This window comes from Drosophila suzukii, chromosome 2R (genome assembly GCF_043229965.1).
Source record: "Drosophila suzukii chromosome 2R, CBGP_Dsuzu_IsoJpt1.0, whole genome shotgun sequence".
In the NCBI taxonomy this organism is placed as follows: domain Eukaryota; kingdom Metazoa; phylum Arthropoda; class Insecta; order Diptera; family Drosophilidae; genus Drosophila; species Drosophila suzukii.
The window spans coordinates 14,242,859-14,260,649 of NC_092081.1; the positions used below are offsets into that span (position 1 = coordinate 14,242,859).

At 43.6% G+C, this 17,791-nt stretch overlaps 7 protein-coding genes across 9 annotated transcripts; 3 read left to right on the forward strand and 4 right to left on the reverse strand.

Annotated features, from left to right (window-relative positions):
* Positions 1–797: 797 nt before the first annotated feature.
* robo1 (roundabout 1) lies at positions 798–8,372 on the reverse strand. Of its 2 annotated transcripts, XM_017074495.4 has the most exons (18): positions 8,240–8,372; positions 7,162–7,391; positions 6,955–7,076; positions 5,886–6,066; positions 5,643–5,761; positions 5,114–5,567; positions 4,574–5,053; positions 4,434–4,516; positions 4,210–4,370; positions 4,067–4,148; positions 3,832–4,002; positions 3,680–3,772; positions 3,414–3,612; positions 3,085–3,359; positions 2,734–3,025; positions 2,357–2,589; positions 1,970–2,301; positions 798–1,881 (listed from the first exon to the last, which is right to left on the reverse strand). In XM_017074495.4, the coding sequence occupies exons 2-18, from the start codon at positions 7,310–7,312 to the stop codon at positions 1,119–1,121; spliced, it is 4,191 nt and encodes a 1,396-aa protein (XP_016929984.3). In that variant the 5' UTR covers positions 7,313–7,391; positions 8,240–8,372; the 3' UTR covers positions 798–1,118. The 2 variants fall into 2 exon arrangements, with proteins under 2 accessions (XP_016929984.3, XP_065719309.2); XM_065863237.2 differs by lacking the exon at positions 8,240–8,372 and having other exon boundaries at positions 7,162–7,445.
* Positions 8,373–9,120: 748 nt separating this feature from the next.
* LOC136116540 (dynein regulatory complex subunit 2-like) lies at positions 9,121–10,179 on the reverse strand. Its single transcript, XM_065863178.2, has 2 exons — positions 9,601–10,179; positions 9,121–9,531 (listed from the first exon to the last, which is right to left on the reverse strand). The coding sequence occupies exons 1-2, from the start codon at positions 10,177–10,179 to the stop codon at positions 9,121–9,123; spliced, it is 990 nt and encodes a 329-aa protein (XP_065719250.2).
* Positions 10,180–11,734: 1,555 nt separating this feature from the next.
* Obp59a (Odorant-binding protein 59a) lies at positions 11,735–13,169 on the forward strand. The gene is made up of 2 exons (XM_017071875.4): positions 11,735–12,118; positions 12,662–13,169. Exons 1-2 carry the CDS (start codon positions 11,750–11,752, stop codon positions 12,905–12,907), a joined length of 615 nt encoding a protein of 204 aa, XP_016927364.3. The 5' UTR covers positions 11,735–11,749; the 3' UTR covers positions 12,908–13,169.
* Positions 12,910–13,961, reverse strand: LOC108008120 (dynein regulatory complex subunit 2). The gene is made up of 4 exons (XM_070994699.1): positions 13,821–13,961; positions 13,503–13,759; positions 12,970–13,127; positions 12,910–12,917 (listed from the first exon to the last, which is right to left on the reverse strand). Exons 1-4 carry the CDS (start codon positions 13,959–13,961, stop codon positions 12,910–12,912), a joined length of 564 nt encoding a protein of 187 aa, XP_070850800.1.
* Positions 13,962–14,053: 92 nt separating this feature from the next.
* Positions 14,054–15,294, forward strand: Obp58b (Odorant-binding protein 58b). Of its 2 annotated transcripts, XM_036813600.3 has the most exons (4): positions 14,054–14,145; positions 14,208–14,331; positions 14,623–14,974; positions 15,032–15,294. In XM_036813600.3, exons 2-4 carry the CDS (start codon positions 14,284–14,286, stop codon positions 15,241–15,243), a joined length of 612 nt encoding a protein of 203 aa, XP_036669495.3. In that variant the 5' UTR covers positions 14,054–14,145; positions 14,208–14,283; the 3' UTR covers positions 15,244–15,294. The 2 variants fall into 2 exon arrangements, with proteins under 2 accessions (XP_036669495.3, XP_070851322.1); XM_070995221.1 differs by lacking the exon at positions 14,054–14,145 and having other exon boundaries at positions 14,174–14,331.
* Positions 15,295–15,861: 567 nt separating this feature from the next.
* On the reverse strand, positions 15,862–16,775 carry Obp58c (Odorant-binding protein 58c). The gene is made up of 3 exons (XM_070994849.1): positions 16,629–16,775; positions 16,231–16,579; positions 15,862–16,175 (listed from the first exon to the last, which is right to left on the reverse strand). The coding sequence occupies exons 1-3, from the start codon at positions 16,668–16,670 to the stop codon at positions 15,967–15,969; spliced, it is 600 nt and encodes a 199-aa protein (XP_070850950.1). The 5' UTR covers positions 16,671–16,775; the 3' UTR covers positions 15,862–15,966.
* A 179-nt stretch (positions 16,776–16,954) lies between these two features.
* Positions 16,955–17,775, forward strand: Obp58d (Odorant-binding protein 58d). Its single transcript, XM_036813601.3, is given in 3 exon segments — positions 16,955–17,059; positions 17,115–17,243; positions 17,314–17,775. Coding segments are annotated over 3 exon segments (633 nt in total). The 3' UTR covers positions 17,713–17,775.
* The last annotated feature ends 16 nt before the right edge of the window (positions 17,776–17,791 follow it).

Here is a 17,791-nt window from a genome sequence, read left to right on the forward strand (position 1 = left end):
AAAATGCAAGATTGTAGAAAACATTGTGTCATGGAGGGATCTGCACAGGGACAGGACAACGGAACGGGCAACTGGGGTTTGTTCTGTTGGCCGTGTGCAGCTCCCCAACTCGTCTAAATGCTATGTAAGTAGTTGTGTAGTGTGTCGTTTAGTATGTATGTATATATATATATTCATTGGGTCAATGAAGTATATTATTCCTTGTTATAGAAAAGCACTAACCATTAAACATTGCAACTGCCGTTTCACTTGTCCCCCCCGAACTCAACTCTGCTCCTCACAAGTCCGAGTCGGAGACAAATGCTCGATTGTGATCGTAGATATGAAAGAGTTTTGCATACAAGTATATCGTAATCAGTATCGTTATTGTATCTCGCTATGCCAAGCCTATTGACTAGGACCGATTCGAAAGCCCCAAAACATGCTGTACAAATATGTGTACTTTGGTTCTAACTACAAACGTCGTGAGACACCCATTCTTTTGTGTACTTGCTATGGCCTGATCTGGTTTATCTTCTTCTATAAGTTCCTTTGAGTACGTATTTTTATGAAGTTCTGCCGGGACACAGATCCCTGCTATTTTAAGTGATTACTGTCTCCTCGCGTTTATGAAGCAATATCTATCGTACAGCACTCGCGTCTCTTAAGTACAAAGGTTTTTCGTTCTGTGGTGCTTGGATGGGGGAGCACTGTGCCTGTCTATGAGGCTCTACACTGGTAGATGTGATAATGGAAAATTCGTAATTGCTAAAGCTGCACAGTGCCCCCATGATTGTGACAAGTGTGCTTTTGTGTATCTGAGTGTAGTACCCCAGATTCCACTACAACATGTTTTCTCATTATCTGTATGCATCTGTTTTTTTCTCTTCCGAATGTGCTTAATTGCTTGTTTTAGATAGGGTTTCTTAAATACAATTGAAATAGTTGAATCTGACAATTTTCTCAACTGCCAGGAGAAGCATGTTGCAGTGGAGTCAAGGCATCAGTTTGATGCAGAAACTTTGAGTTCACCCAGTCCCTAGTAGACAGTTTACCAGTTCGATATGAATAAGGAGTTAGACTAGATGCTATCTTTAATACTAATCCATCCAGTCGGGGAGGCCCAAAATACTTCTTCCTTAGGTGTTCTTAGCAGTCATTTGGCGAGGCGCCGGCTCGCCCGCCTCGGCGTAAAGACAGGATCCCTCGCTGCAGGAGCAGGTGTCGCCCTCGCGGGAACTGTTGCAGCAGTCGCTGGTGTACTGTCGCTGCTCGTACTCCGCCAGCATGTTCTCGTTCTCGCTCTCCGGGCACGGCTGCACCACCGGAGCACGTCGTCGGTGGTGGCCACCCCGTTGCTTGCCACTGCCGCCGTGCTCCTCCAGCTGCAGCTGCCGCTTGTGCCCCTGCCCCGAGGTCCTGGAGTGATCCGAGCACTCGGAGGAGCACTGATAGATCTGGTGGCTGGAGGAGGTCGGGTGCATCGGGTGGCTGTTGGGATGCACCGGCTGGTACCAGCCCTCGGGCACGGGAACTGGCGGTGGGGGCTGCATAGGCGAGGGCGTGGCCAAGGCATCGCAGCTGTTGCAGGCCCGACTCTGGGCACATCGCGCCGCATTCAATCCGGCCTGGTACTCACTGGCCGCATGGCGCTGGGTGGCAAATGGCAGGTGGTTGGGCGGTACGGCACCACCCGGACCCGCGGTGGCAAAATAGGGCGGCAGCTGCGGCGGATGCTGGCTGGTGGGCGTGATCTGGTAGCGGTTCTGGGTGCCGCCAGCCACCGCCGACAGCGGATTGCTGTACACGTTCTCCGGGGGACAGGCGACGGCGTATTGCGGCGAGACTCCCCAGGCGGAAAAGCCGCCCGAGGAGCTGCTGTGTATGGAGGCGTTCAGAATACTGCAAAGAAATGAAGGCGATTATCACAGGCTCATATATTTTATCCTTATCGAAGCAATTATTTTTGATAAAATCCATAAACTCTAACCTTTGGTTTGTGGAAATGCCTGAGCCTGCGCTCTTGGAGCTCTTCCGCGACGATTCCGGGGATCCCTGTGTGTAGCCGTAGGTCGAAGACGGTGGTGGATGTTCTGGTGGTGGGGGTAGGAACTCAGACCAGTTGATCGGCTCGACCGGATACTGCAGATAGTTGGATTTTACAAGCGGAACCGCTGGTGCCTGGCCGGCAAATGCATCGGAATAGGGCGAATGGGTACCCGAGTCCTTGTCGGCACTCAAGGATGTCGCCTTGGTGCAGGTCTCACTGGAGGAGGTGCCAATGATCATGGTGGTGGCATAGGGCGTGGGATTATCGGGGCTCTGCAAGAACATATCTCGTAAGTAAATGTTTTGTAAAATATCTTTATGACCTTACCTTGCGACAGTTGTAGAAGGTGGTAAGGTTGCGAGTGTCCACTTCAGCATAGTCCGTTCCCCCATCCGAGTTGTTGTAGTTGGACTGGCTGCTGTTCACGTGGGATAGTAGTTTGGATTCACTCAATCCAGAATCCTTGTCTGTATCTGCTGTTCGCCAGCCACGATTATGGTCAATCCACAGGCTTTCCTTACTATTTATGTTCAAGGCAGTTATCTCGTTGTCGCTGACCACTAAAAAAATAAAGGTATAGGAATAGGAAATAATTAGAAATCGAAGAATATGAAAAATTAGGATGATGAATTAATAAATATATCTATATTATAGAGTCATCTAAATATTCTTATCATATTAGTTACTTGAGAACAAACACTTACCACTTAAGTGTCCCAGTTCCTTGGTCATTTGATGCTTCCTCTTGAAGTAGACCATGGATATGGCCGCCGAAATGACCAGGACTAGCAGGACTATGCAGACCAGAACCATTAGCCAGGGCCCAGATAGGTAATCAGTGGTCTTTCTATGAGTGGTAGGATTGATGTCGCCGGTGGGTAAATTGCCATTGTTGTGATACGTGACATCCTGGCCCTCATGTCGGCCATCGTGAGTGCCGCTGGGATGGGCTCGTGGCGGATGCACATGATGGGTGGGGTCCATGAAGAGTGATATCTATAGAATTTAAGAGTATAAGAGAGTGCACAAATCAAATATATAAAAAATAAACTCACCGGTTTGGAGTAAGGCCCATCTCCTGCCTTTGTGAATGAGTTCAACCGCACACTGTACACAGCTCCGGTGGTAAGGTTGTTCAGAAGCACAGATGTGGTGGTGGCATTAAGGGTCATATTGGCCAGAACCTTCATGGTGTTGCCGGCACTGACCTCGATCTTGTAGCCATACAGATTGCCATTGTGGTGCTGGGACGGTGGCGGAGTCCAACGCACCCATCCGGCGGTTTGGTTGTACATGCCAATCTGAATGTTATCCGGTGGTGCGGAGGGAACTATAAACGGAAAATATAAATACTAAAATCTTTAAAAACCTTTTTAGTTCTTACCATCTTCATAGGTAAGGGCCATCTTGGAGTTACTGGGCTGTCCTTCAATGGTCTCGAAGAAGGGTGTGAGAAAGAACTCATACTTGGTGAACTTCTTGAGGTTGCCCACCACAAACGATTCTGCAGAGGCATCCAAAACAGTGATCGAGTGATACTGCGCGGATGGTAAACTGACATCCTTATAGTGTATACGAAGGCCCTATAAAGTGAGGTGTCAATAGGTTAAGCTTGGGTTTGGTAATGATTCTATAAATGATTGGTCTTACCTCTACATATTTCTCATCCGCACTAACATGCAGCATCCACTCCAAACGCACGGCGCTGGCATTTATGGATGAGGCATCCAATAGCTCCACGGACTGAATAAAAGAAGACTTTTGTAAGGTCTATTTATGTTTCCGAAATAACATTTACTCACCTTTCCAGTTAGCAAAGTTCGAGCTGCTGACAAATCGTTGGCAGAAGCTGCATCGAAGTCCTCCTCAATGGTTTTAATAACATTCGATAAGCCCGAGGGTACAGATATACCCTGCGTATTTTCAGCTCTTACTAAGAAGATGTACGAACTTCCCGGTTTCAGATCCGAGATCTAGCATGAAAGTCAAAGAATATATTAATCAAGAGGAAGTTGAATTATTCATAGCTAATCTTACAGTGACTTGAGTGTCGCCCACTCGATGGGCAGCAACAATCCAACCAGTTTGCAGATTCGGACTGAAGTACTCCACAGTGTATCTGCAATACGAAAATAAATATAATGATGATCTCATTAAATGGGTGTGCCGCCTAAACTTACCCAATGATTGGTCCAACAGCTCCGGTTTTCTCTTGGCTTTTGGCCCAACGAAGACTAATGCTGGTGCGGCTGACATTTAGGACTTTCGGTGTGCCTGGAGGAGCAGGATAGGTGCTAGGATCAGCTGCCCGATGAAGGGATGTAGAGCCACTTTTGTCCACCTATTAGAGCAAATATTTTTTGGTTAGCAGTTAGTTATGGTAAGGAAGTAACATATAACCCACTGTTAATGTAGCTGCCCAGGAAGTCTCTCCTCGTTCCCCAGAAGCAGTGCAGGTGTATGTTCCAGAGTCACCAAGTTGAAGATCTAAAAGAAGAACCGTGTTATAAGACATCAAAAACCACAGTATTTTCTCCATCTTACCATCCACTCTCAGGGAGCTGCCTTGAATAACGCTATAACGATTGCCAGTTTGCACGGGATGTCCATTGTGGAACCATTTGATACGTGGAGTAGGATTACCAGTGGCACGGCAGGGCAGAGTAGCCACCGATCCTTTGGGCAGGGTCTGGTTGGCAGGTCCTATTTGGATAATAGGGGGCGGACGCTCGTCCACCGAGCTGACCTGTAGGAAAACTCGTACCGTGGAGGAGTCTACGACACTGAAGGCGGAGCACACATAGAAGCCCTCGTCCTCCTGCCGCACATCCGTGATCTGTAGGGTTCCATCGGCAGCCACATGCTGTCTTCCGTGGGAGCTGTTGGGGAACATTAGAGTGGATACTCCTTCCTTGGTCCAGAAAACAGAGGGCGGTGGGTTGCCAGAAGCCACGCAAGGCAGCTGGACAACGCCATTCAGTCCCACTTTCTTGTTGCTGGGTCGATTGGTGAAGTTAGGAGGAGCTTTAATGAAGTGGGTTTGAGATTAAATGGTGATTTGCTGGGAGGTAAAGTAGACCTTACCATGCACTGTGAGCGAAGCTCTGGCGCTGATCTGACCCACATTGTTGTGGGCCTCACAGACGTAGGTGCCCTCATCGCTGGGCGTTATGTTGATTAGCTCCAAACTTTTCTCATCGTGTAGGATTCGAGCCCTGGACACTGGGATATTGCCGCCCTCCTTTTTCCACAACAGCTTCGGCGGTGGATCACCGCCCACGGAGCAGTGGAATGTGGCAGTCTGGCCATAGAGCATGACCTGATCCTTTGGCTCCTTCATGAAGTACGGCTTGACTTGGACAATCAGCTTGGCATAGCTGGATTCCCGGGTGCCCACCAGATTCTGGGCAATGCACTTGTAGTTGCCCTCGTCAATGGGCTCCACATTGCTGATGAGCAGGTTGCCACCATCCACGATGCGAACTCGGGAGCTGGCGCCAAAAGACATGGCTTTCAGGTCGTCTAAGGGCACGCCGTTCTGGGAGCACAAAAAGCGGTTTAGTCAGTGAAGTTTTTGACTGATTTTCGATGTCTAGTTTTTTTGGGAACCCACCTTTATCCAAATGAGCGTCGGCTCTGGAATGCCTTTGGGCGGCCCACACTCCAACAGAGCCGTCTCGCCTTTGGCCACTCGCGTGTCTTTGGGCTCCACGCGAAAATCGTCGCGCAAAACTGCCAGGGAAAAAAGAAGCAAAAATAAATGAAAATGAAAAAATGAAATCACAAAATAATCAGAGACAAAGCTTGGCGTGTGGGCAGACAAGTTGCAGACTGGAGTGGTGGCGGACCGACTTACCAGCTATCTGGAGCGAGGCATGGCGACTAACGGCCTGGCCCACTCGGTTCTTGGCCACGCACCAGTACTCGCCGCCGTCCTGCTCCTTTTTGCCCTGCATCGTCCTGTAGAAGAAGAGGGCCCCGTCCTTGAACTGGACGCGGTGCGATTTCTTTTCGTTGGTGCTGACGGGTTCGCCATCCTAGAAACGGGCGGAGAAAGGGGGGAAAAGAGTTACGATTTGGTAAGGCTCTCAATTCTACACTTAAAGGAACTAGGACTGACTTAAAATTTTCATTATTGTTTATAAATTTTATAACATATTTGGTATTACGATTTGATATGACAAATTAACGTTAGTGCAAGATTATTGAAATAAAAAAATTAGTTTACCTGAAAACTAATAACCTATACTATCACTTAAAATTATATATATTGTTTATAAACTTTATATTATATGTTGTATTGCGATTTGATATGAACAATATATAGTTAGTGCAAGAATATTTAAATAATAAAATTAGTTTATCTGAAAACTATTTACCTATACTATTAATAACGACTAAAAATAGTTTCAGGTTTGATCGATTATAGAGTAGTTAAGAAAATGACACGATGAAAGAGATGATACTTATGTATGTTATGATGTAACTTTGGGTAATACTGAAACCCAATTCTTCCACGATTTAGGCACAGATATAACTTTTTAATTGAAGCCAACTTATGTGAAAAAACCAAAATGATGAAGTTATGGAGTTATTTTCTTATGGATTTGTAAGTTCTGTACTGATAAGGTATTATGAATAATTCTTTGATTTGAAATATCACTTTCTATATGTCCGATATCCTGAATTTAATCAATCATTGGAAATCATTATTTATGTATTGTGAACAATAATTTTAAAATATTAATTCCATCAACAAATTTGGTTATATATTGAACAGAAGTGGGTGAACTTGAGCTTTGTGTATTAGAGAAATCAGAAAATGTAGACATGAACTAGGAATATAGACTAAAACCGTTTTTTCCCGTGTAGTTTTATGGCTAGAGTTTGGAGTTGGAGTTGGATAAGTATTATTTTGTGGGTACCTTAAACCACTCGATGGTGGGTTCCGGCTTGCCCTCCACTTTGCAATTAAGTGTGGCGGGCTCATTCTTCTTGACGACCAGATCCGTGGGATGCTCGATGATGCGCGGCGATTGGTACTGGCCTGCAAAGGGTTAAGGGAAATATGGGGATATGGATGAGCCATTTGGCCTGGAGTTTGGATGCCGCTGAAGCGTTTCAAGCCATACCTCTGACTGCTGGCAGACCACTGCTGGCCACCAGGATGAGGAGCAGCCAAGCGGGCAGGAGCCGCATCCTGCTGCCCCGGCTGCGTGAAGGGTTAATAGTGGTGCTCGTGCTCCGGGCGATGGCGTGGTTTTCGGGATGCATGTGATGCATTATATGGTGGTGCTCTTGCGATGACGACTCTACAGATGACCCAAAGCAGCGGGTATCATTTTGGCGTTGTTTTTGGGTCCTAAGATGGATGATATCGATATGGAGGGGGGTTAACGAAATGTGGGCAGCTGTTAGGATGATTCGTTTTGTTAGGCGTGGCAGCAGTATAGCGCCATTATAGAGGGGCTTTGCGGGGTTTACTTGCTTTTTATCTGTCCAAAATTCCGAAATTATAACTCGCCTGCTCCACTTACGGTTGCATTTCCATGCGATAAGCACTCACACTACACACACTCACACCCACATGCGTATCTGTGTGTGTCTATGCTGGTTTTCCATTAATTTTATTTCCGTATTTATCTCTCTTTGTGTTTATCTCCCATTCGAAAGGCAGCCGAACCGAACCCCGAAAATTTACAATCCAAATTCTGATTTGGAGTTCTGATTTCACACGCTCTCACACCTTCACCTTATAACGATTTTTATTTCGATTTAAGTTTGTGGGTTTTTGTTTTTCTTTTTCTTTGGTTTTTATTAATCAGCCGCGCAGTGTAAGTTTTGTTGGTATTTATTCGTCGATTGCTCGCTTTTCGGGGTTGTTTTCACCATCAGCTCTCCTCGCGCACATTTTCCACATTTCCCGAACGAAATTTCTTTTTGGTAAAATTACAAGAACAAGAACCCACTGCCTCGCCGCCCCTCTCGCTCGCACTCTCACTCACTCCCTCTCGCTCGCACCGCCTGCCGTTCCTGGGACTTCCCCCCGTTCCGCTTGTTGTTGTATCTATAACAGAGTGTTGTATCTATAACTCCTTGTAATATTTGCGTTACATCCACAAGCAGCTGCACTTTTTAACGCTCGAAAACTGGGCTTTATCGAACACTACGTTCACGGTTCTATTCCAGTTTCTTGGGGCCCACACTTACTCTAATTTAGCTGCTGCAAATTAACTATTTTCCTGCGTTTTTAATGCGATTCACGGGCGCAGTGAAAACTCAAATTGGACGTGGGTCGTGTCTGTGGAAATCTGAGAGCGCTACGGTGGGATTCGGGATTTAATGGTCGGTGCCAGCGGAACGGGCGGGAGAGTGAAACGCGCCAGCGGCCCGATAAGGAATATACCAAAAAAATACCAAAACACCACCTCTTCTCGGTGATGTGGCAACGCTGGCCGAAGTCACTGTTTGAATTTGACATTTTCGCGGTCTTTACATTTTGAAAACAACCATTGTGGTCAATATTTACACGCTTTATTATTTACTTTTCTTATTTTTATATATTTATATGTTTATATATATTTGTAAGAGTAGTTATAAGTGTAAATTATATAAAAATATAAGACAGTTTTGTGGCAAGCAACAATGCTATTTAGATTAAGGTATTTTTATTGGAGAGGGTGCGTTGTTTACCATTTTTGGTCCTTATAATGTCTTAATCCTTATTGAGTCTAAGTCTCATCTGTTTGTTAAACTATAATCACACTAAAAAAAACAATAGAAAAGTAAAAAAACCTACATGTATAAATGCGTTTAATAAAAATCATATTAAACTGCTTGACTTAACTTAAAAATATATGAATAAAGGCTGCAAATATTATATATTGAATTGCTGGGCTTAATTTAATATTTTATTTGTAATATTAATATTTAATAAATATTTTAGGTCGTTAAATCAAAGCTAAAAATATAAAACTATGATGGTTAAATTGAATATTTCCATATTTAAAATTAATAATAATAATAAAAGAAATAGAAAATAGAGAAAACGGTCCTTAAACAAAGTTAATTAAAATATTAAAAATTCACACCTATTCCACTCTGCTCCTGAGCAAAGTCCTTGAGCGCACCGCATTGGAAAAGTTGGCATCGAAGGCGGGCACTCGATTGCGACCCGGATGAAAATGGAAAGTGGGCGGCGTGGGCGCTGGTGGGCGGCGGCCAGTGGGCAGGGCACTTTTCACCTGCTTCGGCTGCAGCTGGAGGCGCGCCACCCGGTCCACGGACATGCTCTTGGGTCGCCGGGCCAGATAATTGTGGACGTGGCTGTTGGAGCCGTGGGCGATGTTCAAATTGACCAGGTAATCCTGCAGCTGCGCCTTCAGCTGGCCGTTCTCCGCCTCCAGGCGACGCTTCTGCTGCTTCAGGCAGGCCACGTCCACGGCCACGTTGTTGACCCGCCGCCAGAAGGTCTCCATTTGGGGCACCACGGCGACCTCGTCCTGGAAAATGGAAAATGGGATTGCAAATGTGTGTGTTACTTTAATCATGCTGAATAAATGTGAACCCACTTTAAGTAGATCAGTGGCTGGATCAGAGAAGGCACCATTATCATGACCCTCTATTTCACGTATCTCGATTATCTCGCGGGATATTTCCGGCAGCTGAAACATCTTCTCCCGCTGCGTTTCCATCTTGGCACACACCGCCGATAGCTGGACCAAAGTCTCGCCCTTTCCAACGGTTTCCTGCAGGGACTCCAGGGCATTGTAGCTCTCCACGGACATGAGCTTGAACGCCTGGTGATCCCGGGCCACCTCCTGCTCCACACAGGTGCGCAGCTCCCTCAGCCGTTCCGTCAACTGCTGTTTGATGGCTTGCCGCTGCTCCAGTTGCCCCTGCTGCTTCACATAGAACTCCTCGGAGACCAGTCGCAGGTTGGCCAGTTGGTCCACCAGGTGCTCGATTTCGTGGGTCTGCTGGCTGATCTGGAAGGCGGCCTCCTCATCCCGCTGCTTGAGGTCTACGTACTCCGCGTAGAAGCCCTCGATGTGCTGGCAGTAGCCGGCCAGGACAGCCTGGTACTCCTGCCACAGCTTCTCCAGTTTGGACTCACCTCTGGAGGTAATCTGCTCAAGCTGCAGATGCATCTGGAAACAGGGAAATAATTATATCAGTTGGAAAAGGACCTAATCTTGTGATATTAAATAAAACAACAAGGAAGAACGCTATAGTCGAGTACCTCGACTATCAGATACCCGTTACTCAGCTAAATAGGGATATGCAAGTAGCAAAGCGAGATTAAAATGCGCCACCTACCGGCGGTATACAGATTTAAGCGTTATGGGCGTTAGAGTGGGCGTGGCAAATTTTTTTTTGGACCAATCGATAGGTATTGACAAGACCAATACATTTCAGTTAAATTTGTTTATCTAGCATGAAAATTGTGGGCGTCACAGGTTTTCGCGGTTTGTGGGCGGTAAAGTGGGCCTGGAAAACTTTTTTTTGGACTAATCGATAGGTATTGATGAGAACAATACATTTCAGTTAAAATTTTTTATCTAGCATGAAAATTGTGGGCGACACAGGTTTTCGCGGTTTGTGGGCGTTAAAGTGGGCGTGGCAAACTTTTTTTTGAGTCAATCGATAGGTATTGATGAGAACAATACATTTCAGTTAAAATTTTCTATCTAGCATCAAAACTGTATGAGCCACAGTTTTGGGCGGTTTGTGGGCGTTAGAGTGGGCGTGGCACTCTACTGAAACAAACTTGCGCTGCGCAGGAATCTCAGGAATCTGCGTGCCTAATCCCAGTATTGTAACTCTCATAGTTTCCGAGATCTCAGCGTTCATACGGACAGACGGACAGACGGACAGACGGACAGACGGACAGACGGACATGGCTAGATCGACTCGGCTAGTGATCCTGATCAAGAATATATATACTTTATGGGGTCGGAAACGCTTCCTTCTGCCTGTTACATACTTTCCGACGAATCTAGTATACCCTTTTACTCTACGAGTAACGGGTATAAAAACACATCTCAACGATGTAAAAAACTAGTGACGATCGCTCCTTCAACACACACAAGTTCCGATATCAACTTTGGTGACGAATGTGTATTATTCGATCTACTAAATAAATACACTTTCTAAATTATTCTCATTCGGAACGCTTCATAAAAACGCTCGACGTGTGTACTGTACTGCAGTGTGCCGAATAAGAAAAATGTAGTGACGATCGCTCCTTCAACACACACAAGTTCCGATATCAACTTTGGTGACGAATGTGTATTATTCCATCGACTTAATAAATACACTTTCTAAATTTTCCTCAATCGACACGCTTCATAAAAAACGTACAGCTTCTTGCTTCTACTCTTATACCAAAAACATTAGAATATTAGACATTATATTGGTCTTTGGATATACTGTATTCCAGAGTTTTCCGAATGAGAAAAATGTAGTATTTTAAAAACCAATTTCAATTTTATTCATTTGATAGTGCAATGCTTTAAATATCTATAGAAGCTTGTATAGAAAACCATATCTTTAAAGCTGCCCAAAGGTCGGATCATGACACTTTCAGGCAAATGGCACGCAATTTTAAACTGAAGATTGATGTGTGACTTTGTATGCCAGTCATTCTGTAATTTTGGATGTCACTCTCCAGAACTATAAATAACGTGGACCTAAGTACTTCCCCCATCAGTTCCCGAGATGCACCTGTTCGTTCTGCTGCTACTTTGCCTGAGCTGCTGCTGCTGCTCCATTTCCGGCCTTAAGTGCCGATCCCAAGAGGGATTGGGCGAGGCGGACATCAAAAGGACGATACGCGGATGCATGCATCGGCAGGACGACAACGATGATCGAGGACGAGGAGGGCAGAGCAGACCAGGGAGCGATGGCTATGGATTCGATTACGAAAGGGATCAGGATGAGGAGCAGGAAAGGGATCGAAGTCAAGGCAGCAGGGTCATCTATGGCAACCGAAGGCCAAGAGGACTAAGGCAGCCGGAGAGCAGAAACAACACAGGCAGCGATGGAGGTCAGTGTGTGGCCCAGTGCTTTTTCGAGGAGATGAATATGGTATGTTGTCGAAGGATGAAAATCCTACTTTGAATATGCACATATTCCCTATTTATAATTAATAAAATAAGGTATAATGATCATTTTGATAAAACTTACTATCAATTCTGTATAGGTACGGGGCGTATCATTTTGATATGATCGCCATCTCGCTTTTTGCTCTCTTTTTCTGTTTTGGAGAGTTTTAAATATTGCTCTGTCGAGCTCACCCTGAGTATTTTAGGCACTATTTCCCTCTATTCTCTCTTTTTCGATACCGATTTGAGAGAATTTTTAAAGAGACTAAAATGACATCCGTTAAATGTACCATGCAAATATCAAATCGATCCTTTTTCTATTTCGGAGAGTTTCGAATATGGCTCTCTCGCTCCCACCCAGAGTAATTTTAGGCACTATATCGCTCTATTCTCTCATTTTTGATATCGATTTCAGAGAGTTTTTGAAGAGACTAAAATGATACCCGATAAATGTACCATGCAAATGTCAAATCAATCCTTGTTTTACCTGTGCAATAATACCCCACTAAATTCTCCTTCCTCGCAGGTGGACGGCAATGGAATGCCCGACCGGCGCAAGGTGAGCTATCTGCTGACCAAGGACATTCGGGAGCGGGAGCTGCGCAACTTCTTCACGGACACCGTGCAACAGTGCTTCCGGTATTTGGAGAGCACCGGAAGGGGCCGGCACAACAAGTGCTCGGTGTCCCGGGAACTGGTGAAATGCATGTCGGAGTACGCGAAGGCCCAATGCGAGGATTGGCAGGAGCACGCCAGCATGCTCTTCACTTAAACTTACCCCACTTTTTAGATCTTCGCAGCGATCCAGGAAACGCTCGTGGTTGTCCCGAATACCACCATCGGTGTTCTCCTCCAGCTGGTAGAAGACGCACTCCAGTTGCTGCTGCTTCTGGGCATGCATCTCCTTGAATCCTGCAGAGTCCTGCTCCCACTGGCTCAGCACCGCTTGCTTGTCGTCCTCGTAGATGGTGCGGAAGAACTCGATGCGACTTCTATGGGTGTCTAGGTTAGATATAGGAAAAAGTAGGGTATAAGGCAGAGTTTTTCAGGGTATCGGGTTATTCTAATTCTGTATTATTATACATTTATTGTCATTTATGTACACACGAATACTCCACTATTTTCCATTTTGATAGATCTCGAAATAATTTACCACTATTTGTTATAAAAATATATTTCTGCAATCTAGTAGTTTCGAAGTCGAAAATGATAAAATTCTTTCTGTGGTCGGAAAAGTCTAATTAAAAGCGTAATAGTGGCAGGTTTTACAAAAATGTATGACTTGGTATTACTTAAAACCATTAAAATGTGTTACTATAATGCTTGTGATACTATATGATTATGATATTTTCTCTGATATGTCGAACTTACCAACGATTCTGGTGATATTTTCCATATGCGACTGCTGCAGATTTGCGTACATATCCTCGGTGGATTCTATGTGAGCGATGAGGCGGTGGATAACCTGGTCCTTGCGTTTCAGAGCCTCCTGAAAGAAGGACTCCACATCGACAATCTCGCGGCGCAACTCTTGTATTTTCACTTGGCGCAAAATGCTGCGCCATTCCTGGTTGATTTTTGCCATGTTCAAGCGACCAAAAGCATCCTCCCTTTTCAGCTTGTTCTATTTAAAGAAGAAAAGAGACCTGACAGACTTTGTTATTTTAAAATTCACAGAATAATACCTTCATGTACATCGAAATAAGCTGCATTTTCCGACGTCTGGTCTCCTCCTCCATGTCGGCCCTCATTTGCAAATACCGGGCACGCTCCTCTTCGGACATTTTGGCCAATTTATTGCCTTTTCCTTTACCCTTTTTGCCCATGATTTCGTTTTTTTTACTTTTTCCCGAAAATCAGCTTATCAAATTTCAAAGGCCAATCGCTGACTAATTAAGCGAGCAAAAGCCGCGACTCGGAAAATAAATAACAATTTTATTGCCGGCGTTGCCATGACAAGATTCACTAGCCCACCTACCAACTCCACATTAGTTTGCCCTCCGTTGCCAGGTTTGTTGCCATAATAATGGATGCGAATTAAATTAATGCGGAACATTGCAAAACGCCATTAGGGCTGTCCATCAAAGGGGAACCATTTGGCATATAAAACGGTGGAAAAGCGGGGCTAAATCGCTGGAAGCTGTCATCATGCTGAGAACTGGCTTTGTGATTTGTGTGGTTCTAACACAGCTTTTGGTGGGTATTTATTGCATTGTTTACAATTTGTAATTGCATTAAACGATTTTTCGGGAGGTGGTTTCGATTATTTAGATCCATTCTGTTTACAGTATTTATTAAACATTCAAAACTGTAAAAGTATTTATTAAATATTAAATACTGTGAAAGTATCTATTAAATATTAAATACTGTTAAAGTATTTATGAAATATTAAATACTGTAAAATACTAAAGATAGAACTCAGTGTTACATTAAAGTTGATATGATATATCGTTTTATATTCTCAAATTATATTTATCTTCTTTTCAGAATGGACTCTTTGCTATCCGGATTCACTGCCGCCACACAGACAGTATTCATGAGGAGAACATTCACCACTGCTGCCAACATCCCGATGGTCACAACGACGTCACAGAAATGTGTGCCAAGAAGACCAACTTTCAACTGCCAAATCCCGATGAGGAGGCCATCGAGGATGTGACGGTGGACCAGGCTATGGTCGGAACTTGCTGGGCCAAATGTGTCTTTGATCATTACAATCTGATGGAGAACAACACCCTGGATATGGTGAAGGTGCGTTCCTATTACAAAAGGTACCATACAACGGATCCGGAATATGAGACAGAAATGCTGAATGCCTACGAGAGATGCCACTCAAAATGTGAGTTCAGTTTTGTGTCAAGATTTTTAGAATGTAGTTGGTAATTATCTTTTATAGCTGAGGATGCCACCGAACAGTTTCTGTCGCTTCCAATTGTCAGGGCCTTTGCCACCTCTAATTTTTGCAAACCAACCTCCAGTATTATTATGTCCTGCGTTATCTACAACTTCTTTCATAATTGTCCGAAGAGTCGATGGTCGAACACCACTGAGTGCGCTGAAACATTGGCCTTTGCCAAGAAGTGCAAGGATGTGCTGACAACAATGTGAAAATAAAAGTTATAAAATTCTTAAATGGTACTTAAAAAATGAATATACATACATATATTCTTATTTTTGAGTTTTTCTTTGGGAAGGGTGTTTAATTTGATCTTCTCTTTTCTTTTGATCCCGATCAATCGCAAAGTATTATCATATTGAATTGAAAACAGATCAAAAGAACTTATTTTTATACCATTTGATCCAAATATGTTATTAAATCAACTTTAAAATGGAACGAAATCAACTCATTTCACTTTTTAGTTCCTCCTGTTAAATAAGAACCGTTAAACTTAGACGGTTTTTAAGAACGAATATTCTCAATTCAAGTACAATGTACTTTGTTTTTTCTCTCGGTAAACATATAAAAAAATTTCTTGCAATCTAGGTATTCAAGAAACGAAAATGGCTTCCCAAATATTGGGATATTAACATTTTTCCTAAGCTTTATCATGTTTTAAGAATTATTTTATTAGCATAAGTACAAAGTATTTGCGGAGTTGTGGGGAGTTCCAAATAAGTTACATTTTCCTTCACGAGAGTGAGTGCATTCTTAGCAACGAATAACAAATAACTTATCAAATTGTATATATGGTTTTTATATAAGCCCGCCCTTTTTTAGTTTATAAGGTTTTCTTATTGGTTTTAAAACGAATCACAATAAAATAATAAAGTAAAAATCGTATAGATTTAGATTGTATGTTCTTTGTTGCTCAAAACCTCCATATTAATTATTTACAAAGTAGCCAGCGAGTCCTGGCACTTCTTGCTGAAGGACAAGGTGTCCTCGCACTCCTTGGTCTTGGACCAACGATCCGCCGGACAGTTGTGGAAGAACTGACGGATCACACAGGCCAGAATGACACTGGACTTGGGCTCGCAGAAGTGCTCGGACATCTGCCTGAAGAGGGGCTTCGCCAGGAACGTGGAGGTGATCTCCTCACCTTGAAGAAAAACATTAAAGATATAACCATCTAGGCATATATACCTTATACGCACTCTTGCCATGGCAGTGATCGAAGGCGTTGATCATTTCCTTGACATATTCCGGATCGTCGGGAAACTTTGCAGTGAAATACGTTCTCACTGCATCCATATCCAGGGCTTTGTCCTTCATGAGATTCAGTTTGCTAAAGACACATTTTCCAAAACAAGTTCCTCGGATTGCCCGGTCCGCTGTGATGTCCACCAAGGCCTCCTCATTTTGATTGGGCAACAGGAAGTTGGTCTCCTTGGCACAGTCCTCGATTATATCATTGTGTCCATCGGGATGCTTGCAGCAATAATGAATGTGCTCTTCATTAATGCCCTCCGTGTTTTCGCAATCAATTTTAATTCCACTAGCGAACTGAAAATACATTAAAGCAACCAGCCTTTATTTAAGCCAAAGGACTCACCCAAATCAGACTGATAAAGCTCCATAGAATTGTGCACTTCATTGCTCTGCTGTTTCTGAAAAAAATAGCTTATTTCAACTACTTATATAGTGACCACCCATATCGATTAAATATAAACAGGAAATCGCCATCAATATCTCAAATGTCTAGCCATCAAACTGTCGCATATCACTTTTTCCGCTCGTTTAATTTCACCCATTACAAACGACATTTGTTACATTTAATTAAGCAATCCAATTTGTATTTAAATTGATTTATTCAAGTAATGAGGGCGCTTGATTTTATAAATGTTATGAAAATGGTAAGTAAATAGCATTCGAAAAGCGATGGTCAAGTTACTTAGTTATTGGTTGATTTTAGTACTGGTGGCCATTGTGGAGGCACAGGATCTTAAAGAAGACGACTTAACTGAAGATAAATGCAACAAAAATGTAAGTTGGTTTTGGAAATCTTAAAAATAAGTTATTATATATGTTTTAAATTTAGAGGGATGGCTGCTGCTCTGAGCTTTATATAGGAGAAGAAGAGGACCTGGTCAAATGTTTCGTAATACACTCTCCAAAATTACCTGCGGATGGGGATAGTGACTTGGGAAAAACCCTGAGGTTTCTATCGGTGGGTATTTATTATAAAGTTTGAGTTAAGAATCCTCCCCAAAAAACTAAAATTTAATAATATTCTACAGTGCTTTGTAGAGTGCCTGTACAAGCAAAAGAAGTACATTGGTAAGAGCGATACCATCAACATGAAGATGGTCAAACTGGATGCAGAGAAGATGTATGTGGATAGACCTAAAGAAAAGGAGTATCATATCGAAATGTATGATTACTGTCGAAAGGATGCAGTAGGAGTATATAATCTTTAAAAGGCAAGTCCCGGAGCAAAGGTTCTTCTGAAAGACGCCTGTCGTCCCTACCTATTGATGGTTTTTATGTGCATGAGCGATTATCATCAAAAACACGAGTGTCCCTACTTCCGCTGGGAGGGCACCGCTAATGCGGGAACGAAGGATCAATGCGAGGAGGCCAAGTCCAAATGCTATCTAATTGACGGAATAACGCTGCCCACAAAAAGTCTCCTCTGAAATGACTGGGATAAACGTATTCCCTGCATCCTTATCAATAAAATAAAATGTAATGCGGTACTATGAATTATTTACCTTA